The sequence below is a fragment of the Saimiri boliviensis genome, chromosome 7 (assembly GCF_048565385.1).
Source record: "Saimiri boliviensis isolate mSaiBol1 chromosome 7, mSaiBol1.pri, whole genome shotgun sequence".
Taxonomy (NCBI): Eukaryota; Metazoa; Chordata; class Mammalia; order Primates; family Cebidae; genus Saimiri; species Saimiri boliviensis.
Window position 1 is genome coordinate 122,593,638 of NC_133455.1, and position 23,900 is coordinate 122,617,537.

Sequence of the window (23,900 nt, forward strand, 5' to 3'; positions counted from 1 at the left end):
TCGGCGCCGGCTTGTCTCGGCGTTCCGGGCTCGAACGCGGCGCGGTCTGACAGGAGCGGCGGCCCCGGCCGGCCCGGGCTGGTAAGGCGGCCCGCGGGCCCGTTCGTGGGGGAAGAGGTGGCCGTGAGGCCGGGGCGGGGCCGGAGGGGTCTCCGCGGCGCGGGCGGGCGAGCGGAGGGACAGTGTGGGGACGCGCGGAAGCGGCGTGACAGGCCCGGCTCCCGGGCCCGCTTTCCCTGCCGCTCTGGTCACGTCCGGCGACACGCCCCCGGCGACACGCTCCCCTGTTGGCTTTCCTTCCTAGGGGAAATCGTACCCCATTTTCCTACAGCGAACGGTCGTTTGCTCCCCACCCGATTAGCCTGAGGGTTCTTGGAGGGCTGCGTGCGGTCTCCGCTTTCTTCCATCTTGGAAAAAATGTCGGCCCCTTGAGCCCTACGTGAGCGCGAAGTCTTCAGGTACTGACCTGCCTTTTGCCGCTCCCAAAGCTAAGCCTTCGGGTGTCATAGACTGTGGTGCTTTATTTATTTACTTAGCCGGTCTAGTTGAACCACTGCCATGTGCCAGGCACCGCCAGGCCCTGAAGGTACAATGGCAGACAAGGTTCTTAACTTCCCTTGGACTCAGAGCCCAATCCTGGGAGAGGGGCTCAGACATTTTTAAGGAATCAAATAAACAAATGTGGGCTGGGTACGGTGGCTCACGCCTGTGATCCCAGCACTTTAGGAGGCCGAGGCAGGTGGATGGCTTGAGGTCACGAGTTCAAGACCAGCCTGACCAACATGGCGAAACCGCTTCTCTACTAAAAATTAGCCGGCTGTGGTGGTGCGTGCCTGCAGTCCTAGCTACCCTGGAGGCTGAGGTGGGAGGATCACCTGAGCCTGAGAGGTGGAGGTTATGGTAAACTGTTCACACCACTACCCTTCAACCTGGACAGAGGGAGTGACAGAGGGAGACATCATCTCCAAAACAAACACACAGAAGTGGAATTACTGCTGTACAGTGAAACAGTAGAGGTTAACGATACTTTGAGTATTTCCAATAAGGAGATCTTGAGAGGCAGGACAGGAAACGCTTTTCTCATGAGAGCTTGGTGTGAGATCTGGTGCCTTTTACAAAGAAAGGAGGGAACCTCCATAAGCAGAGGGAATTAGGTGTGCATGGTAGGAGTAAGCACGATGAGTATAGGCTTAAGGAATATCTGAGGAGTTTGAGCTAATCAACCTGAGTGGGGTGTGGTGTGAGTTGAAGCCGGAGGCAGAGGAAGCAGGCCTTAGCCATACTGAGAAGTTTTGTGCTTATCCAAGAATTAAAGGCAACCAATCATAAGCTTTAAGCAAAAGTGAACTGAGGTCAGATATAGAAGACGTCAAAGGAAATACTCTGATTTTCCAGAAAGCAAACATACAAAGAGTTTTTCCTTTGATGTCTTCTATATTCGTTGTCAAGTAGGAAGTAAAATCATTTGGTAACACAAAAGGGGTGTTCTGACATTCTAAGAAAATGGGCAGGGTGTGGTGATTCACACCTGTAATTCTAGCACTTTGGGAGGCTGAGGCAGGAGAATCACTTGAGCCCAGGAGTTCAAGACCAGCCTGGACAACATAGCAAGACCCCATCTCTAAAAAAAAATAAAATAAACCAGCCACATGTGGTGGTGCTTGTCTATAGTCCCCGCTCTTCAGGAGCCTAAGACAAGAGATCTCTTGAGCCCAGGAGTTTGAGACTGCAGTGAGTTATGATCGTGTCACTGTACTCCAGTCTGGGCAGATCACCTGAGGTCAGGAGTTCAAGACCAGCCTGGCCAACATGGCGAAACTAAAAAATATAACAATTAGCTGGGCTTGGTGATGGGTACCTGTAATCCCAGCTACTCAGGAGACTGAGGCAGGAGAATTACTTGAACCTGGGAAGCAGAGGTTACAGTGAGCCTAGATTGCACAGCTGCACTCCAGCCTGGGCAACAGAGTGAGACTTCATTTCAAAACTAACAAACAAAAATTTCCACTTTTTTTTTTTCTTTTTTTGAGGTAGGGTCTGTCCGTCACCTAGGCTAGAGTGTAGGGGCATGATCATAGCTCACTGCATCTTCAGACTCCTGGACTCAAGTGATCCTCCCACCTCAGCGTCTCAAATAGCTGGGACTACAGGTGTGTCCCACCACGTCCAACTAATTATTCTTTTAAATTTTTAGTCAAGACGAGGTCTCACTATGTTGCCCAGGTTGGTCTTGAACTCTTGGCCTCAAGCAGTCCTCCCACCTCAGCCTCCTAAAGTTCTGAGATTACAGGCATGAGCTACTGCACCTAGCTTGGAGAAGTTTTAAGATTATCTTTGGCCCGGGCGCGGTGGCTCAAGCCTGTAATCCCAGCACTTTGGGAGGCCAAGGCGGGTGGATCAGGAGGTCGAGAGATCGAGACCATCCTGGTCAACATGGTGAAACCCCGTCTCTACTAAAAATACAAAAAATTAGCTGGGCATGGTGGCTCGTGCCTGTAATCCCAGCTACTCAGGAGGCTGAGGCAGGAGAATTGCCTGAACCCAGGAGGCGGAGGTTGCGGTGAACCGAGATCGCGCCATTGCACTCCAGTCTGGGTAACAAGAGTGAAACTCCGTCTCAAAAAAAAAAAAAAGATTATCTTTGTGGAGAAAGAGTTGATCAAGGAAACAGGATTGCTGAGCAATGTACCCATTTGAAGCTGATGACTTTCAGCAAGTCATGAATTTCAACACTGTAGCCATTGCTACCACTGTCATCTTTCTGCTGGTAGCTTTTTGTTTGTTTGTTTTCCAGACGAAATCTCGCTCTGTTGCCCAGGCTGGAGTGCAGTGGCGCTTGGCGCTCTGCAACCTCCACCTCCCAGGTTCAAGGAATTCTCCTGTCTCAGCCTCCCAAGTAGCTGGGATTATAGGTGTATGCCACGATGCCTGGCTAATTTTTGTATTTTTAGTAGAGATGGGTTTCCCCATGTTGGCCAGGTAGTCTTGAACTCCTGACCTCAAGTGATCTGCCCGCCTTGGCCCCACAAAGTGCCGGTACTATAGGTGTGAGCTACCATACCCGGCCTCTCTATACTTTTTATCCCTTTCCAACTAGAATGTAAGCACCATAACGGCAGAAGCTTTATTTTATTCTCTGTATTATTTTCTGTATATATTTTCAGCACCTGGAACAGTGCCTAGCACACAGTAGGCACTCAGTAAATATTTTCAGGTGAGTGAATGAACAAATAGATGTATTTGTATTTTGTGTTCTTCATAAGGTGTTAGTTCCTTGAGAATAGAGACTTCATCCTTTTTTTCTTTACCTGTAACTCTACTGCCTAATTATGTAAGTCAAAGCATGGTTTTTGTTGTTGATTGAATGGATTATGAACGTATAGAACCAACCTACTCTGTTGTGTGACTTTCCAGTATGCTTAGCTGCACCTCTGATTTACTTCTCTATCTATTGCATTCAACCTTGTGCCCTACCATTCCACTGAAGAAGCTCTTATTAAAGTTGATCTGGGGCAGCTGTAGTGGCTCATGCCTATATTCCCAACACTTTGGGTGGCCGAAGCAGAAGGATTACTTGAGCCCAGGAGTTCAAGACTAGTCTGGGCAACAAAGCAAGACTCTATCTCTAAAAAAATAATAAAACTTTAAAAAAAAGATGCTCAAGGCACCTTGTAAGAAAAGTCGGGTTGGAGAGGAGTGTGGAAAAAGGAAACAGGGAATTCAGAAGGCTACCAGAGGCGCCAGACATGGTGACTCATACTTGTAATCCCAGCACTTTGGGAGGCCTAGGTGGGTGGATCAGTTGAGGTCAGGAGTTCAAGACCAGCCTGGCCAAAATGGTGAAACCCCATCTCTACTTAAAATATAAAAATTAACTGGACGTGGTGGCGGGCAACTATAATCCCAGCTACTTGGGAGGCTGAGGCAGGAAAATCGCTTGAATCTGAGAGGCAGAGGTTGCAGTGAACCAAGATTGAGCTACTGCACTTCAGCCTGGGTGAAAGAGTGAGACTCTGTCTCAAAAGATAAAAGTACAGAGAAGAGTCAAATAAGACAAGGGTTTGAGTTGACGGTTATTTTAGACATAGTTGTTAGGGAAGGCCTATTTGAAGAATTACTGGTAATCTCAGCAATTTGGAAGGTAGAGGAGGGAAGGATTGCTTGAGCCCAGGAGTTTGAGACCAGCCTAGGCAACACAAGAAGAACCTTGTCTCTACAAAAAAAAAAAAAAAAAAGGCCAGGTGCAGTGTACTCACTTGTAGTTCCAGCTGCTCAGGAAGCTGATGTGGAGGATTGCTTGAGCTGTAGAGATTGAGGCTGCAATGATACATGCATTCCAGCCTGGGTGACAGAGCAAGGTCCTGTCTCCAAAAAAAAAAAAAAAAAAAGGCCTGGCACAGTCTCTCACACTTGTAATCTCAGCACTTTGGGAGGCTGAGGTGGGCGGATCATGAGGTCAGGAGACCAAGACCATCCTGGCTAACATGATGAAACCCCATCTCTAGGCCGGGCGTGGTGGCTCACATCTGTAATCCAAGCACTTTGGAGGCCAAAGCAGGCGGATCACCTGAGGTCGGGAGTTCAAGACCAGCCTGACCAACATGGTGAAACCCCGTCTTATTTTAAAAAAAAAGAAAGAAAGAAACTTCGTCTCTACTAAAATATAAAAAATTATCTGGGCGTGGTGGTGGGTGCCTGTAGTCCCAGCTACTCCGGAGGCTGAGGCATGAGAATTGCTTGAACCTGGGAGGCAGAGGTTGCATTGAGCCAAGATTGCACTACTACTCCAGCCTGGAGGACAGAGCGAGACTCTGTCTCAAAAAAAAAAACGGACAAAGAAAACCTGGGGTGTGGTGGCTCACATCTGTAATCCCAGCACTTTGGGAGGCTGAGGTGGGCAGATCACTTGAGCTTAGGAATTCAAGACTAGCCTGGGCAACATGACTAAACCCTATCTCTACAAAAAATACAAAAATTAGCCAGTGTTAGCCGGGCGCGGTGGCTCAAGCCTGTAATCCCAGCACTTTGGGAGGCCGAGGCGGGTGGATCACGAGGTCGAGAGATCAAGACCATCCTGGTCAACATGGTGAAACCCTGTCTCTACTAAAAATACAAAAAAATTAGCTGGGCATGGTGGCACATGCCTGTAATCCCAGCTACTCAGGAGGCTGAGGCAGGAGAATTGCCTGAACCCAGGAGGTGGAGGTTGCGGTGAGCCGAGATCACGCCATTGCACTCCAGCCTGGGTAACAAGAGCAAAACTCCGTCTCAAAAAAAAAAAAAAAAATTAGCCAGTGTTTTGGCATAGTCCCAGCTACTTGAGAGGCTGAGGTGGGACGATCACCTGAGCCTGGGAGCTCAAAGCTGTAGTGAGCTGTGATTGTGCCACTGTATTCTAGCCTATGTGACAGATGAGACCCAGTCTCTTTTTTTATTTTTATTTTTTTATTTTTTTATTTTTATTTTTGAGACCCAGTCTCAAAATAATAATAATAATAAAGAACACTGGCTGGCTGGATACTTGATAATGTTAAGGAGTTTATGTTTTTATTTATTTGTATTAATGGGAATGATAGAACATATTTTCTTTCTTTTTTTTTTTTTTTTTGAGATGGAGTTTCTCTCTTCTTGCCCATGCTGGAGTGCAATGGCGCAAACTTGGCTCACCGCAACCTTTGCCTCCTGGGTTTGAGCGATTCTCCTGCCTCAGCCTCCTGAGTAGATGGGATTATAGGCATGCTCCACCATGCCCAGCTAATTTTGTATTTTTAGTAGAGATGGGGTTTCTTCACGTTGGTCAGTCTGGTCTCAAACTCCCAACCTGTGGTGATCTGCCTTCCTCGGCCTTCCAAAGTGCTAGGATTACGGGCATGACCCACTGTGCCCGGCCAATAGAACATATGTTCTTCAAAATAATGCAGGGGTAGAAGAAGTGGCTAGGGTATAGATGAGTCAAGATTAGCCTGGTTGATAGTTATTGGAGCTGGATGTTTGGTACACAGGGCCCATTATTATATTATTCAGTATACTTTAGTGTGTATTTGATGTTATCTAGAGTGAAAAATTTTAAAGCCAGGTGGGATTATATTGTTCTGCTTGAAAATCTGCCATGACTACTCAGGATAAAGTCCAAACTCATATGGTGTCATCTGTTTTTGTTTGTTTGTTTGTTTGTTTTTGGAGATAGAGTCTTGCTTTGTTGCCCAGGGTAGAGTGCAGTGGGTGACCTTGGCTCACTGCAACCTCCACCTCGCAGGTTCAAGTGATTCTCCTGCCTCAGCCTCCTGGGTAGCTGGGATTACAGGCGAGCACCACCACACTTGGCTAATCCTTTTTGTTTTGTTTTGTTTTGTTTTTTTGAGACAGTCTCGCTCTGTTGCCCAGGCTGGAGGGCAGTTGCGTGATCTCAGCTTATTGCAACCTCTGCCTCCTGGGTTCAGGTGATCCTCAGCTTCCTGCGTAGCTGGGACTACAGGCATGCACCACCACGGCCAGCTAATTTTTGTATTTTTAGTAGAGGTAAGGTTTCATCGTGTTGGCCAGGCTGGTCTCAAACTCCTGACCTCAGGTGATCCTCCTGCCTCTGCCTCCCATAGTGCTGGGATTACAGCCGTGAGCCACCACACTTGGCCATGTCATCCTTTTTTTTCACCTCACCCTGACACCATGTTTATCCTCAGTTCTTGCCGTTTATCTTTTCTTTTCTTTCTTTTTTTTTTTTTTGAGACAGAGTTTCGCTCTTGTTACCCAGGCTGGAGTGCAATGGCGCAATCTCGGCTCACCGCAACCTCCGCCTTCTGGGTTCAAGCAATTCTCCTGCCTCAGCCTCCCGAGTAGCTTGGACTACAGGCACTCACCACCATGCCCAGCTAATTTTTGTATTTTCAGTAGAGACGGGGTTTCACCATGTTGACCAGGATGGTCTGGATCTCTTGACCTCGTGATCCACCCGCCTCAGCCTCCCAAAGTGCTGGGATTATAGGCATGAGCCACCGCGCCCGGCCGGTTATTCATCTTTAAATTCCCAGCACCTAGCATGACATTTAGTGCATACTCAATAAATGTTTGTTAGATGAATGTTGAATATGAATACTGTTTTGATTGGTGGTGTAGACTTTAGGAGGCTGTGCTCCCTACAGCCTTGAAATTTACAGTAGAATTGGCTGGCAGAGGATCAGGAAAATCTAGGGAATCATCTGAATTATTTGTTCCCAGCTTTGTTTCTTCTCTGCAGGCATGGGTTGGAATTGGAGCCTATCTCCCATCCCGAAGGCTATCAGCATCATGTGGTTACTAACTGTTCCTCATTCACCGGTTGATGCCTCCCAGAAAAAAACGCCGCCAGCCTTCCCAGAAAGCCCAGCTGCTGTTCCACCAACAACCACTGGAGGGCCCCAAACACGGCTATGCATCTCCACAGCTCCCCATCACTCACACTCGACAAGTGCCCAGCAAGCCCATTGACCACAGCACCATCACTTCATGGGTAGGGCCATGGGACTATTACTTCGACTTTTACTGTTAGGTTTTCCAGAATGCTGACTCTTCTGCCCCTTGAACCAGGGTCTCCAAAGAATAAGATTCATTGGAGCAGGGGCAGGGAGTTAATGTATTCTTTCTGTCTGTGGCCAGCCATGTTCTCTGGTATGTCGTCTTTTCTCCATTCAAACTGAGGAATGGGTTAGTTGGAACTGGAGTCTTTCTCTCTCCCTATTTTCATCTGAAAGAGTTCAGTGTAAAAGGTTTTTTTACCCATTAGCTGGAGGAGAAAGCCAGATAAATGCCAGAACAAGTAAGAAATGAGATTGTTTCCTAAACTTCATGTGAAAGGTAGAGTATTTAGCTAGATACTCTGTTTATCGTTTAATGGATTGAACCTTCAACAATAAAAACCCCATAAGAATAGCATATGTCAGGCCGGGCGCGGTGGCTCAAGCCTGTAATCCCAGCACTTTGGGAGGCCGAGGCGGGTGGATCACAAGGTTGAGAGATCGAGACCATCCTGGTCAACATAGTGAAACCCCGTCTCTACTAAAAAAATACAAAAAATTAGCTGGGCATGGTGGCTCATGCCTGTAATCCCAGCTACTCAGGAGGCTGAGGCAGGAGAATTGCCTGAACCCAGGAGGCGGAGGTTGCGGTGAGCCGAGATCTCGCCATTGCACTCCAGCCTGGGTAACAAGAGGGAAACTCCGTCTCAAAAAAAAAAAAAAAAAAAAAAAGAATAGCATATGTCATATTTTGACCACTTAAAAGCCTTAGGAAGAGAGGCCAATTGTGGAAACTCATGCCTGTAATCCCAGCATTTTAGGAGGCCAAGGCAGGAGGATTGCTTGAGCCCAGGAGTTTGAGACCAGCTTGGGCAACATGGTGGAACCTCATTTCTACTAAAAATAATATAAAAATTAGCTGGGCCTGGTGGTGCGCACCTCTTGTCCCAGCTACTTTAGGGCAGATCACTTGAGCCCAGGAGGCCAAGGCTGTAGTGAGCCGAGATTGCACCACTGCACTCCAGCCTGGGCGACAGAGTGAGGCCCTGTGTCAAAAAAAAAAAAAAAAAGCAGCAGCAGCAGCCCTGGGAAGAGAATATAGCTACTATACAACAAGGAAGTAGTATAGCAAAAGGGCCATACAAAAGCATGAGCTTGTTTTAGGAGTATTTAATAAATATAACTTATTCAGGACTGCTTGGAAGAGCCGTAATACCTGCTGCAGGATTGTGGAAGAAACCTAAACATCAGAATTTGTGGATGAGAATAGGAATGAACATTTATTGAATATCCATTATATGCCAGGTCCTCTGCTAGTTCTCACCCACTATGCTTGGAGTTGGCTATTCATTATTTACTGAGGGCCTTCTTTGTTTCAGGCATTCTGCTAGGTGCTGGGAATCAAGAACAAGACTGCAGGTCTCTACTTTCATGAAGTTTAAAGATAGATAAGTTATATGCAGGGCAGGTGTTGTGGCTCACAACACCTGGAATTACACTTGTAATTCCAGCACTTTGGGAGGGTAAGCTGGGTGGATCACTTGAGGTCAGGAGTTTGAGACCAGTCTGGCCAACACGGTGAAACCCCAACTCTACTAAAGATAAAAAATTTGGCTGTGTGCCATGGCTTACCTCTGTAATCCCAGCACTATGGGAGGCTGAGGTGGGTGGATCACCTGAGGTTAGGAGTTCAAGGCCAGCCTGGTCAACATGGTAAAACCCTGTCTCTACTACAAATACAAAAATTAGCTGGGCGTGGTGGTGTATGCCTGTAATCTCAGCTACACGGGAAGCTGAGGCAGGAGGCTCGCTTGTATCAGGGAGGCAGAGGTTGCAGTGAACAGAAATCTCACCATTGCACTCCAGCCTGGGTGACAAGAAGGAAACTGTCTCAAAAAAAAAAAAAAAAGTTATCTGGGCGTGGTAGGGGATGCCTGTAGTCCCAGCTACTCGAGATGCTGAGGCAGAAGAATCACTTGAACCTGGGAGGCAGAGGTTGCAGTGAGCTGAGATTGTGCCACTGTGCTCCAGCCTAGACATCGGAGTGAGACTCCATCTCAGGGGGAAAAAAAAGTTATATCTATATGATGTGTTGAAGTGAAAGAGACATCATCCCCTTTCCTACACATGATGAAACTGAAAGCCAGAGAGACAGAATAACTTGCCCAAAGCTTCCTGTTATTATACCATTAGACAGCTATTTTAGTTTTGTGTTCATTACTATAGTGGACTCCTATTTAAGAGTCCGCTGATTGGATATAGTTTCTTCTCTTAGTTAGTACTTGGTAGTTGGTTCACCTCACTTTTTTTTTTTTTTTTTTTTTTTTTAAGGTATCACCTGATTTTGATACAACAGCAGGAAGTTTGTTCCCAGCCTACCAGAAACACCACCACCAAGACCGGGTGAGACATTTAAGTCGAAAATCTACCACTTCCAAGTTTCCACATCTAACTTTTGAGAGTCCACAGTCTTCCAGTTCAGAAGCATTGGGGATCCCCTTAATCAGGAAGTGCCTCAATCAATCAGAAAAGGATGTTTCCAGAAGACCCTTAGTTCCAGTGCTCAGTCCCCAAAGCTGTGGGGACATGTCAGCTCAGGCACTTCAGAGCTTCCCTTATGTGTTCATTCCACCTGATATCCAGACCCCAGAGTTATCGTCTATGAAGGAAGAGCTCATTCCCCCAGATCAGAAGGAAAACAATCTTTCAAGCTGCTCTCTTCACACTGGCACTCCCAGTAGCCCAGAGCCTGGACCTGTTCTGGTTAAAGACACCCCTGAGGACAAGTATGGAATAAAGGTCACGTGGAGGAGACGAAAGCACCTGTTTGCTTACCTCAGAGAGAGAGGGAAACTGAGCAGAAGCCAATTCTTTGTGAAAAGCTGACTGCCATCAGCAATCTCAATAGAAAGGAGATATGTTTTCTGGAGTCATAAGGAAATTCAATTCTCAGAATTTTTTTTTTTGAGATACTGTATTTCACTGTTACCCAGGCTGGAGTGCAGTGGTGAGATCTCACTGCAACCTCCACTTCCCAGGTTCAAGAATTTTCCTATTTTAGCCTCTCCCATAGTTGGGATTATAGGCGCCTCATGCCTGGCTAATTTTTTAAAATATTTTTAGTAGAGACAGGGTTTCACCATGTTGGCCAGGCTGGTCTCAAACTCCTGACCTCAAGTGATCTGCCTGCCTCAACCTTCCTGGGATTACAGGCATGAGCCACCACACCCAGCCAAGATTTGTTTTCTAAAATACTTTGTGTCATAAACAGTTGAGTTTAGTGTCATAAACTGTTCACTTCATATTTTTCTGTTTAAATTTTTAAAGTATTTTATCATAACTGTTTAAAATGTATGTAAATAAATGGCTACAGAAAGTTTTTTTTTAGAGAATCTTGCTTCTGGCCGGGTGTGGTGGCTCACGCCTGTAATCTCAGCACTTTGGGAGGCCAAGGCAGGCAGATCACCTGAGGTCAGGAGTTCAAGACCAGCCTGGCCAACATGGTGAAACACTGTCTTTAAAAAAAAAAAAAGAAAAAGAGAATCTTGCTTCTATCAGTAATACAGCAATATTACCCCATCCACTAAAGGTTTTTGTTTCCTTAACCACTACTCATTAATCCTTTAATCATCTCTGCATTTTTTTTGGGGGGGGGCGGGGTTTTACCGTGTTGGCCAGGCTGGTTTTGAACTCCTGCTGTGTGATCCACCCGCCTTGGCCTCCCAAAGGGCTGGGATTACAGGCATGAGCCACTGTGCCCAGCCCATTCTGCATTTTTTTTTTTTCCAGGACAAGGAGTGATTTATTTCACAGCTGAGCAAAGGATGAGGCCCACAGCCTCGGTAGCAGCAGAGGCAGCTTCTGCCCGCCTAGCCCTCTCTTCTTGATATGGCAGCCAAAGGCCAGGTCAGGAGCAAGGGAGACAGCCAGGGCACAGCCCTCCCGCCACAGAGCAGCAGCGGGCAGCAGTAGCAGCAGCAGGTTAGGGGTGGAGGAGGGGGAGTGTTAGTCTGACTCCCATCCCCCTGTGGATAGTGTTTGGTGAGGGTTGGGGAACCTAGACTGCTAGGTGGCGGGCATCTGAAGTGGCTCATTCAGCTGTGAAGATTCGGCTGGAAATGTCATCCAGGAGCCAGTCAGTGCCCTGCAGCAGGTTCTCTCCAGTGACGGCGCTGTAGCCCTGGATGCACCAGTGGTGGCTGTGGATAGAGTTTGGCTCCAGGGCCTCACAGATGGCGTTAGAGGACAGTGCTCTAGGCAGGTCCTGCTTGTTGGCAAAGATGAGGAGGATTGCTCCGGCCAGGCGCTCCTCCAGCAGCAAGCTGTGGAGCTCCTGCTGGCAGTCCTGCATGTGCCGGTGGTCCACGCTGTCCACCACCCAGATGAGGCCGTCGGTGCTCTCAAAGTAGTTCTGCCAGTAGGATCGCAGAGACTTTTGGCCGCCCACATCCCAGATGTTCAGCTTGAATCCTCAGTGCTCCAGGGTCTTGATGTTGAAGCCCAGTGTCGGGGAGATCGTGTCGATGTCCTCCTCTTTGAACTTCTTCAAGATGGTTGTCTTCCTAGCATTGTGCAGGCCAAGCATGAGCAGTCGCACCTCCCGCTCTTTCTGCTTCATCTTCGTCAGAATGGTCAGGAGTGTCCCCGGAGCCCCCTCCTGGCCACCGTTTCTTCCCATTCTGCATTTTTGAGTACCAACTCTGTCAGGCTCAGTGGCAGTTTCTATGACCTGATGAAGAAAAATAAAACTTTGTGACTCTATGGTTGACTGCCGTCTCTGCAACCTTGACTCATCTGCTGAAAGGCAAGAAGGGCAGCAAGCCCTGTTTTAGGGACTACATGAGATCAGGGTAGTTAGAGGAGACATAGATGAGTCCTTTAGGATTGCTTGTGTTTTGAGTTTTTTTCCTAACTGAAACAATCTGTAAATATTAAATAGAATGGTTTCTTAGAGTAACTGTAAAACTGTGTAAATAAATATGGAAAGTTTTCAAAGAATATTATTTATTGTAATTAATGCAGAAGGACTTCCTAAGTCAACAGAATGTCTCAGGTGGCCTTTTACTCAGACAAGTAGAATCTCATTAAACCATTCATTCAGCATTTAAGAACCTACTGTGTCAGGTGCAGCCCCAACTAGGTCAAGCAGGGATTACTCTGCATATTCTACAGATAGGAATTTGAGGCAGAGAATGAACCATACACACGGTCATGATGGATGGAAAAAATCAAACTCTGTGACACTATGATTGACTGCAGTGAGTGCAGGCTGAGCCAGGCAGTGTAACGCTCCACTCTCAGTGTGTGCCTCCTGAAGTACTAACTTGTAGGTTCAAAACCAACGTGTAAACAACTTTGACTTTGGAATGCCATAAAGCCATTTGTGCAGTGACTTGTCAGGACTCAGGATGTTTTGTAGGGACTATAATGTGCATGTCGGCAGGGAGAAAGGGACTGACACTTGGGGATGCGATTTATTGGAGACAAGTACACATTTAGATGGGGTCTCACTGTGGGCTATGGATGTTTGAGGAAGGCCCACAGGCGCTAGAGAGGTAGAGGGAAAGAGTCTCCAGGCCGGGAGCGTGGCTGTAATCCCAGCACTTTGGGAAGCCGAAGCGGGTGGATCATTTGAGGTCAGGAGTTCAAGAGCAGTATGGCCAACATGGTGAAACCCTGTCTCTACTAAAAATACCAAAAATAGTCCCGTGGTAGTGGCACCTGCCTGTAATCCCAGCTACTCGGGAGGCTGAGGCAGGAGAATCGCTTGAGCCTGGGAGACGGAGGTTGCAGTGAGCCAAGACTGGGCCACCACACTGCAGTCTGAGCGAAAGTGAGACCCTGTCTCAAAAAAAGAAAAGAACAAGGCCGGGCGCGGTGGCTCAAGCATGGTGGCGTGTGCCTGTAATCCCAGCTACTCGGGAGGCTGAGGCAGGAGAATGGCCTGAACCCAGGAGGCGGAGGTTGCGGTGAGCCGAGATCGCGCCATTGCACTCCAGCCTGGGTAACAAGAGCGAAACTCTGTCTCAAAAAAAAAAAAAAAGAACAAAAAGTCTGGATACCTTGGTGTGTTTTAGGGGAGTCTGCAAAGCAGGTCTAGGAATGACCTAAAAGTTTGGGCTGGATTAGGGGAGACTGAAAGAGTTCTGTGCAGTTGAAAGTCAAGGCCAGCCTATGGAAGATGCGTTTCACTGGGAGTGACTGCTGGAGAGGGTACCAGAGTGGGTCCACGAAGGCCGCTGGTATCAGGGCAGGGGCCGGAATGGGAGGCAGCAGAGGTCTGGACATCCTCACAGAGCAGACCTCGGGAAGAGCTCTGGGTGGGCTCGATAAAAATGGCGGGGTTGCGGGGAGCCGTTGCGTGCGTGGCGGTTGGTGGGGTATGGGCGACTCTTCTGACCGGACTCGCCCGCTAATCGCTCGGCGGGTACAGCCAAGGCAAACACATCCTTCCGCCTTCACTCCCGGCTCGGCGACGCGCTCCAGCGGACGGAGCCCCGATGCGCGTCACCTCGCCCCCGCGCAGGCGCGTTTAACTCCCGCGCGCCTCCCGCCCCTTAGCAACCCTCCGGCATTGTTGGGCCCGGCAGTAGCCAATGAGACAGGAGCCGCGAGCACACGGACCAATCGGCGGCGGCGACAGTGCGGAATGAAGTTGCCGGGAGGCGGGACGCGGCGGCGTGCCAGCCTCGCCACTCTAGCGACGGCGGCGAAGAGTGTGTACGTGGTGGTGGGCGCTTCTTCCAGGCAGGCATGGAGTCTTCGCGCTGCCTGCTCGGTCCCAGCGGCGACAGGTCAGATAGGGCTCTGGCAGGTCTCCTCCTGAGTAAGGCGGAGGGGCGAAGCCAGAAGGCTGAGGTCCTCTGCAGGAGTCCTGCGGGGAGAGGGCGGGACTGGGTTCTTGGCGACTCAGGGAGGGACTGGTTTCAACTGACCCCTCGCCCCACTCGCGTGTGGGGACCCCTTTCTCAAGTGGAGCCGCGTCTCTACAGCCCGCGCCGTGGGCAGAGACCTTGGTTCAGATCCCTGCTCAGGAACTTCTGTAGTTTTCGTGTCGGGCTCCCTCGGCCCCTCTGGGCCTCGGGTTTCTCTCGGGGGAGACGCGCTGGCCCCACTCCGCTTATACGCCCGATGGTGTCACAGCCGAGAGGGGGACCCAGCCCTTCCCGGGAGGCGGAGCGGAAGATTGCGGGTGACGTTTAGTAACTTGTTCTGACGCCGCTGCTTTGGACGGGTAACGCAGAATTCTGGAGCAGAGTCCGAGGAGTGGAAACGCGAAACTCTTTTTCCTCTCTACTTTCCAGTAGTTGTCCCTGATTCGGGACGGTCTGTCTGATTTGCGAGTGGGCCACACCCCTTGTTTGTGCGCCTCTTTCTTTGCCAGAGGGAGAGCCTGGGAAAGAAAAAGGATCCAAAATCTCAGCGTGTCACTTTCTTGTTCATTGGGTTAATGAGAAGTTAATGGGGAGCCGTTTGAAATCATTGGTTGGAAACGGCGTCATCTGAGGATTTAAGTACTACACGCCAACTGTATACCCTGCTTTTTATTCCATGACCAAAACAAAGATTTGGGACCGGGCACAGTGGAACACGCCTGTCATCCCCAGCACTTTGGGAGGCCGAAGCGGGAGGATCGCCTGGGCTCAGGAGTTTGAGACCAGCTTGGACAACATGGCGAGAATCCCCCGCCCCCCATCCGCATTTCTTAAAAAAAAAAAAAAATTGACCGGGCTTGGTGCTGTAATACCAGCACTTTGGGAGGCCGAGACGGCCTTTGCCTGAGCTCAGGAGTTCGAGACCAGCCTGGGCAACACAGTGAAACCCCGTCTCTACTAAAGTACAAATTCAGCTTAAAAAAATTTAGCCAAGCATGGTGGCAGGTGCCTGTCGTCCTAGCTACTCGGGAGACTGAGGCAGGAGAATTACTTGAACTTGGGAGGTGGAGATTGCAGTGAGCCACGATTGCGCCACTGAACTCCAGCCTGGGAGTGAGAGTCCATCTCAAAAAAATAAAATAAAAATAAAATTTAGCTGACGGTTGTGCGCGCCAGTAGTTCCAGCTACTGGAGAGGCTGAGGTGGGAGAATTCATTGAACCCGGCGTTCCAAACTCTTGTGATTGGCCACTGAGCTCTCTAACCTGGGCAACACAGCGAGATCCTGTCTCCTTAAAAAAAAAATGATTTGATGTGTAAGGATTTAGTGTGATCTTTAGTAGATATTTAAACAATTTTAAACCTTTTTAAAAAATTGTCACAAAGTTGTTGGGGGTAAAGAACAACTGTTTTCCATTTTCATCAAGTTCTTTTTTTTTTTTTTTTTTGAGACTGAGTTTCGCCCTTGTTACCCAGGCTGGAGTGCAATGGCGCGATCTCGGCTCACCGCAACCTCCGCCTCCTGGGCTCAGGCAATTCTCCTGCCTCAGCCTCCTGAGTAGCTGGGATTACAGGCACGAGCCACCATGCCCAGCTAATTTTTTGCACTTTTAGTAGAGACGGGGTTTCACCATGTTGACCAGGATGGTCTCGATCTCTCGACCTCGTGATCCACCCGCCTCGGCCTCCCAAAGTGCTGGGATTACAGGCTTGAGCCACCGCGCCCGGCTTCATCAAGTTCTATTGAGGTGGATAGCTATACTCTGAAATTTGTTCACTGTACTTCCCCCTGCCCGCAAAGTCGAGGAAGAAAACTACAATTGCAGGTGTAAGTGCTAGGGGAGATAAGGTTAGTATTCAGCATCTCTGGTTAAAATCGGAAAATATTTCTTTTTTTTTTTTTTTTTTTTTTTTTTTTTTTTTTTCCGTGACGGAGTTTCGCTCTTGTTACCCAGGCTGGAGTGCAATGGCGTGATCTCAGCTCACCGCAACCTCCGCCTCCTGGGTTCAGGCAATTCTGCCTTAGCCTCCCGAGTAGTTGGGATTACAGGCACGCACCACCATGCCCAGCTAATTTTTTGTGTTTTTTAGTAGAGACGAGGTTTCACCATGTTGACCAGGATGGTCTCGATCTCTTGACCTCGTGATCCACTCGCCTCGGCCTCCCAAAGTGCTGGGATTACAGGCTTAAGCCACCGCGCCCGGCGAAAAATATTTCTTAAGTTGTGGGTGCTCAGTTTTAAGTCAATGAATTTAAATCAGTAAATTTTACGGGTACCAGTTGTTTGATGACTCATGATTTTTCATTAAAAAAAAAAGGGGGTTGGGGGATTGACTTTGAAATTGGAACCAGGAGGCAAAATGGTTTTGATTTATTGGTCCTGAAGCTTAAAGGTATAATTTGTAAGTTTTCCCTCCTTTTTCTTCCGAAAAAAACTAGCTCTTTAAATTTTATTTTATTCTCATTTAATTTTAATTTTTTTTTTTTGAGACAGAGTCTCACTCTGCCACCCAGGCTGGGATGTGGTAGGCGATCTCAGCTCACTACAACCTCTGCTTCTTCGGGGTTAAGCGATCCTCCCACCTTAGCATCCCTGGTAGCTGGGACCACAGGTGTCTGACACCACCCAGCTAATTTCTTGTACTTTTTGTAGAGATGGGATTTCTCCATGTTGCCCAGGCTGGTATTGAACTGAGCTCAAGCTATCTGTCTGTCTCAGCCTCCAAAACTGCTGGGATTACAGGTCTGAGCCACTGCACTTGGCCCTAAATTGTAAAATTGACATCAAAGGGGAATGTGTGAGTCACTAAATGTTTCTCCTGCCCTCTAATGTTAGTGTAACTTCTATCACTGCTTAACTCATTTGTTACTAAGAGGGATTCTCTTGCTTTTTTCTCTTTTTTGGCTTCAGGTTATGTGTTTAATGTTTTTTTTTTTTGTTTGTTTGTTTGTTTTTTTAAGATGGAGTCTCTCTCTGTTGCCTAGGCTGGAGTGCAGTGGCGCGATCTTGGCTCACTACAACCTCCACCTCCAGAGTAGCTAGGACTACAGGCGTCTTCCACCACGCCTGGCTAATTTTTTTTTTGTACTTTGGTAGAGATGGGGTTTCACCGTGTTGCCCAGGCTGATTTCGAACTCCTGAGCTCAGGCAATGCGCCTGTCTTGGCCTCCCAAAGTGCTGGGATTACAGGCATGAGCCACCCCATCCAGCCTTTTTTTTTTTTTTTGAGATAAAGATTTGCTCTTGTCAGCCAGGCTGGAATGATGTGATCTCAGCTCACTGCAACCTCTGCCTCCCGAGTTCAAGTGATTTTCCTGCCCCAGCCTTTGAAGTAGCTGGGATTACAGGCAGGTACCACTATGCCTAGCTAATTTTTGTATTTTTAGTCGAGATGGGTTTTCACCATGTTGGCCCAGCTGGTCTCGAACTGTTGACCTCAGGTGAGTGTCCTGATTCAGCCTCCTAAAGTGCTGAGATTATAGGCATGAGCCACTGCACCTGGCTGTTTAATGTTTTTGATGAAATACAATGATAGAATTTTCTGTATTACTTCCTTTTGGTGTAAGGATAATGAACAACTTTTAGGTTTTCTGTAATTTCTTTTCTCTTGGAATTATGTAACTTTTACCACAAGGCAGATTTATTTTAAACAAAATAGAAAAATTATTAACAACTACAAATATTTTTTTCGAAATTTTTTTGTTTGTTTTTTTTTGAGATGGAGTTTCGCTCTTGTTACCCAGGCTGGAGTGCAATGGCGCGATCTCGGCTCACTGCAACCTCCGCCTCCTGGGTTCAGGCAATTCTCCTGCCTCAGCCTCCTGAGTAGTTGGGATTACAGGCACACGCCACTATGCCCAGCTAATTTTTTTTGTATTTTAGTAGAGATGGGGTTTCACCATGTTGACCAGGATGGTCTCGATCTCTTGACCTCGTGATCCACCCGCCTCGGCCTCCCAAAGTGCTGGGATTACAGGCTTGAGCCACCGCACCCGGCCCGAAATTTTTTTTTTGTAGAGACAAGGTCTTGAACTCCTGATCTCAAGTGATCCTCCTGCCTCATCCTCCCAAAGTGCTGGAATTACAGGTGTGAGCCTCCAGGCTTGGCCTATTTTTCTTATATCTGAAATATTTAATGAAAATAGGAGATGAAATTTGGAACAGCACCCAGGACCTTTGTTGAGGCTAGGCATTTTATAATATAAATTCCCTGGAGATGATAGGGGTTGGCTGGTACTGGAACTTGAGCCCTATCTGGTCTCTGTAAGTGATAAAGAATTGAAGGCATACTTCCCGCTGGGGGTGTGACCTTGTGAGCTGGAGTCATCTAAGAAGTCCCAGTCTGTGGTTTATTTATATGCCATGATTTCTCTTTAGAAATATGAACAGTAGGTTGGGTGTGGTGGCTCATGCTTGTAATCCGATCACTTTAGGAGGCTGAGATGGGAGAATCACCTGAGTTCAGGAGTTCAAGACCAGCCTGGCCAACTTGGTGAAACCTTGTTTCTTTCTTTCTTTTCTTTTTTTTTTAAATGTTCCATACCTCTTTCTTAATGTGTAGTATTTTATCTTTCTTTCTCTTTTTTTTTTTGATAGAGTCTTGCACTGTCACCTGGGCTGGAATGCAATGGTGTGATTGATCTCGGCTCACTGCAACCTCCACCTCCCAGGTTCAAGTGATTCTCCTGCCTCAGCTTCTCGAGTAGCTGGGATTACCTGCACACACCACCACAACCAGCTAATTTTTTGTATTTTTAGTTGAGATGGGGTTTCACTATGTTGGCAAGATTGGTTTCGAGCTCCTGACCTCGTGATCCGCCTGCCTTGGCCTCCCAAAGTGCTGGGATTACAGGTGTGAGCCACAGCACCCAGCCGAAACCCTGTTTCTAATAAAAATACAAAAATTAGCTGGGCATGGTGACAGGCTCCTGTAATCCCAGCTACTTGGGAGGCTTGAACCTGGGAGGCGGAGTTAACAGTGAGCTGAAACTGTGCCATTGCACCCTAGCCTGGGAAACAAGAACAAAACTCCATCTCAAAAAAAAAAAAAAAAAAAGAACAGTAGTCATGGCTGGAAGTTACATCCTGTCCAGTCTTGTTATCTTTTCTCATGTTAATTTTTTAAAAAAGTTTTATCAGATCACCTAAGTGGTAGAAACCAGGCTTAACCAGTGCTTAAAAATGCTTAGATTAACTAATACTTGACTACAGTATAATTAGTAAATATTAAGGCTACTGTAAAGGCCTAATAATATCTAATATACATGTATTTCTTCAAGTGTGAAGGCTATTCACACACCTAGAAAGGAAAGAATAATCCCTGAATAAAGAGTGCCAATCTGTAATAGATTTTTCTTTCAGGGTTCTTCTGTTCTAAACAGGCAGATGTAGACTTTTTTTGGAATAGTTTTTTTTTTTTTTAGGATGGGGTGTCGCTATGTTGCCTATGCTGTTCTCCACCTCCTGGGGCTTAAGTGATCTTCCCACCTTGACCTCCCAAAGTACTGAGATTACAGGCATGAGCTACCACACCCAACCTGAAATAGTTTTAATTGCTGATTTCGCTCATTCTTTCCTATGGAACTCTGCTGTTTTCTCTTAATTTGTGCCCAGTGAAAGAAAAACTTTCATCTTTTTTTTTTTTTTTTTTTTTTTGAGACGGAGTTTCGCTCTTGTTACCCAGGCTGTAGTGCAATGGCACAATCTCAGCTCACTGCAACTTCTGCCTCCCAGGTTCAAGTGATTCTCCTGCCTCAGCCTCCCAGGTAGCTGGGATTACAGGCATGCACCACCAGGCCCGTTTTTAATAAAGACGGGGCTTCTCCATGTTGGTCAGACTAGTCTTTTTTTTTTTTTTTTTTTGTGATGGAGTTTCGCTCTTGTTACCCAGGCTGGAGTGCAATGGCGCGATCTCGGCTCACCGCAACCTCCACCTCCTGGGTTCAGGCAATTCTCCTGCCTCAGCCTCCTGAGTAGCTGGGATTACAGGCACGTGCCACCATGCCCAGCTAATTTTTTGTATTTTTAGTAGAGACGGGGTTTCACCATGTTGACCAGGATGGTCTCGATCTCTCGACCTCGTGATCCACCCGCCTCGGCCTCCCAAAGTGCTGGGATTACAAGCTTGAGCCACCGCACCCGGCCTCGTCAGACTAGTCTGAAATTCCTGACCTCAGGTGATCTGCCCACCTTGGCCTCCCAGAGTGCTGGGATTATAGGCATGAGCCACCATGCCTGGCCCAGTTTCCTCTTAGCAAGAGGAAAACAATGCTTGAATTGGCTGAGTGCCATGGCTCATGCCTGTACTCCTAGCACTTTGGGAGGCTGAGGCGGGTAGATCATTTGGGGTCAGGAGTTCAAGACCAGCCTGGCCAATGTGGTGAAACCCCATCTACTAAAAACACACATAAAAAATCACCTGGGTATGGTGGTGGGTGCTTGTAATCCTACCTCCTCAGGAAACTGAGGCAGAATTGCTTGAACCTGGGAGGCAGAGGTTGCAGTAAGCCAAGATTGCACCACGGAACTCAAACCTGGATAACAGAACAAGACTCTGTCTCAAAAAAGAAAAAATGCTTGAATTACTCAGAGGAGTTGAAGCTGCCTTATTTCTGGGTATTTTAGGGTTGGTTTGGTTTTTTTCCCTCTTTTATTTATTTATTAATTTTTAATTTTTTAAGATGGGGTTTCACCATGTTGGTCAGGCTGGTCTTGAACTCCCGACCTCAGGTGATCCGCCCGCCTTGGCCTCCAAAGAGCTTGGATTGTAGGTGTGAGCCACCATGCACGGCCCCCTCTTTTAAAGACAGGATCTCAGGCTGGGCATGGTGGCTCATGCCTGTCCTAGCACTTTGGGAGGCTGAGGCGGGTGGATTGCCTGAGCTCGGGAGTTCAAGACCAGCTTGGACAACAGGGTGAAACCCTCTCTCTACTAAAATACAAAAAAATTGGCTGGGCGTGCCAGTGTGCACCTGTAGTCCTAGCTACTAGGGAGGCTGAGGCAGGAGAATTGCTTGAACCCAGGAGGTGGAGGTTGCAGTGAGCCAAGATTGTGCCACTGCACTCCAGCCTGGGCAACAGAGGGAGACTCCGTCTCAAAAAAAAAGAAATTTTAAATAAAATTGAAAAATAATTTTTCTTGCTCAGGTGGAGTCTCACATGTTTCCTAGGCTGGCCTCAAATTTCTGGGCTCAAGCAGTCTGCCTGCCTCAGCCTCCCAAAGCACTGGGATTACAGGTGTGAGCTGCCATGCCCAGCCTTAAGCTGTGTTTTTTGTTTGTTTGTTTGAGAGGGAGTCTTGCTGTGTCATCCAGGCTGGAGTACAGTGGCACGATTTCAGATCACTGCAACCTCCACCTCTTGGGTTCAAGTGATTCTTCTGCCTCAGCCTCCTGAATAGCTAGGACTACAGACATGCGCCACCATGCCCAGCTCATTTTTTGTGTGCATGTTTTGTTTGTTTTTTTTTTTTAGATGGGATTTCATCTCTACTAAATATCTCAAAAAAAAAAAAAAAAGGCTCAGTAATAATGGCTTACATATTTGTGTTTTTTGCAGACTTCATCATGCTCTCACATATTTTTTCTCTTTTGAGCTTTATAACTCTGAAGAAAGCAAAGTGCAGGTGTCATCTGCATTTTGTAGATGGGGAAATTAACGCTCAGAAAGGTTATGTTGGCCGGGCGCGGTGGCTCAAGCCTGTAATCCCAGCACTTTGGGAGGCCGAGGCGGGTGGATCATGAGGTCGAGAGATCGAGACCATCCTGGTCAACATGGTGAAACCCCGTCTCTACTAAAAATACAAAAAATTAGCTGGGCATGGTGGCATGTGCCTGTAATCCCAGCTACTCAGGAGGCTGAGGCAGGAGAATTGCCTGAACCCAGGAGGCGGAGGTTGCAGTGAGCCGAGATCGCGCCATTGCACTCCAGCCTGGGTAACAAGAGCGAAACTCTGTCTCAAAAAAAAAAAAAAAAAAAAAAAAAAGAAAGGTTATGTTATACCTAAGATTATGTGACAAGTAAAATGATGTCATCAGAAATAAAATTGAGGCTTCAGCCTCTTTTCCTTTCTCACACGTTATCAAAAGGTTGATTCCAGATACTCTGGATGCCATTTGTGCATATGATTGGTAATAATATACTGATTACAGCCAGGTGCGGTGGCTCACACATGTAATCCCAGCACTTTGGGAGGCCAAGGCGGGTGGATCACCTGAGGTCAGGAGTTCAAGACCAGCCTGACCAACATGGCAAAATCCCGTCTCTACTAAAAATACAAAAATTAGGCCAAGCATGGTGGCTCATGTCTGTAATTTCAGCACTTTGGGAAGCTGAGGTGGGCGGATCACCTGAGGTCGGGAGTTCGAGACCAGCTCGGCCAACATGGAGAAACCCTGTGTCTACTAAAAATACAAACATTAGCTGTGCGTGGTGGCACATGCCTGTAATCCCAGCTACTCGGGAGGCTGAGGCAGGAGAATTGCTTGAACCCGGGAAGTGGAGGTTGCAGTGAGCCGAGATTGCACCATTGCAATCCAGTCTGGGCAACAAGAGTGAAACTTTGTCTCAAAAAAAAAAAAAAAAAAAAAATTAGCCTGGCATGGTGGCACAGCTATAATCCAAGCTGCTCAGGAGGCTGAGGCAGGAGAATTGCTTGAACCTGGGAGGCAGAGGTTGCAGTGAGCCGAGATCACGTCACTGCACTCCAGCCTGGGTGAAAAGAGCGAAACTCTGCCTCAAAAATAAAATGAAATAAAAATAAGAAAGAGTGAAAATAAATAACATTCCCGAAGAGAGAAAAATGTAACTCCTGAAAAGGGAGAATTGGGCAAAAGTTAGAATGAATATAAGTTCTGAGTAATGTCTGTTTGAATCTACAAGGAATAAACACATTCTTTTAACTTCTGGATTAAATCATACATCTTAAATAGTCTTTCGGTTTAGTTCACTTGAAAGAATGCTTTTTGCTTTTGCTATGTGATACATGCAAAATCAGGAGAGGTTTACTCAAGTAGTTTTCCCTGCTGCATTCTTTGGGGCTATGTGAATGCTCAAATCAGTGGCCAGCTTTTCCTTTTCATTGTCTCCCTCTCCCCAAGCATTTTGCCTGCTCTGATTATGTCTCTACTAAAGGGCCTCTTAGGAAATGGATGTGCATTCCCTAGCTTCAATTAAGTTAGCTCCAGATTATGGCAGTCTTTCAAGTAGAAGACAGCTGAGCCTAGAATACTAGCATTTCTCTTTAGATGAGGAAGGATATATGTCAGAGGAGTTCTTTTCTGACTGCTCTGACATATAAGACCTTTATATGTCTTTTCTCAGAAGCAATATTTTCTTCTAGCTACATGACTTCTTGGCATGTCAGTATGTGTAAAAATATGGCCTTCTGATGTTGGCATTTAGGATTTGGACAAGGTGAACCTATTTGTCAATTGAGTTAGGAAACATACTTTGTTTCCTAACTCTGAGAAATGTGTCATTAGTGGAGTTTGTTGTGTGAACATCATAGAGTGTACACAGACCTTGATGGGATAT

At 47.2% G+C, this 23,900-nt stretch overlaps 2 protein-coding genes and 1 pseudogene across 4 annotated transcripts in view; 2 read left to right on the forward strand and 1 right to left on the reverse strand.

The window, feature by feature from the left end:
* The first annotated feature begins 14 nt into the window (after positions 1-14).
* On the forward strand, positions 15-10,866 carry RHNO1 (RAD9-HUS1-RAD1 interacting nuclear orphan 1). Of its 2 annotated transcripts, XM_074403391.1 has the most exons (4): positions 15-81; positions 305-458; positions 7,235-7,486; positions 9,822-10,866. In XM_074403391.1, the coding sequence occupies exons 3-4, from the start codon at positions 7,319-7,321 to the stop codon at positions 10,374-10,376; spliced, it is 723 nt and encodes a 240-aa protein (XP_074259492.1). In that variant the 5' UTR covers positions 15-81; positions 305-458; positions 7,235-7,318; the 3' UTR covers positions 10,377-10,866. The 2 variants fall into 2 exon arrangements, with proteins under 2 accessions (XP_074259492.1, XP_039317510.1); XM_039461576.2 differs by lacking the exon at positions 305-458.
* Positions 10,867-11,141: 275 nt separating this feature from the next.
* LOC101031334 (ADP-ribosylation factor-like protein 2 pseudogene) lies at positions 11,142-12,215 on the reverse strand (annotated as a pseudogene).
* Positions 12,216-14,162: 1,947 nt separating this feature from the next.
* Positions 14,163-23,900, forward strand: part of TULP3 (TUB like protein 3) — a 51,324-nt gene continuing 41,586 nt past the window's right edge. For both annotated transcript variants that reach the window (XM_039461579.2, XM_039461578.2), the window contains exon 1: positions 14,163-14,284. In XM_039461579.2, the coding sequence (XP_039317513.1) occupies positions 14,244-14,284 (41 nt within the window). In that variant the 5' untranslated portion in view covers positions 14,163-14,243. The remainder of the gene's footprint in view (positions 14,285-23,900) is intronic.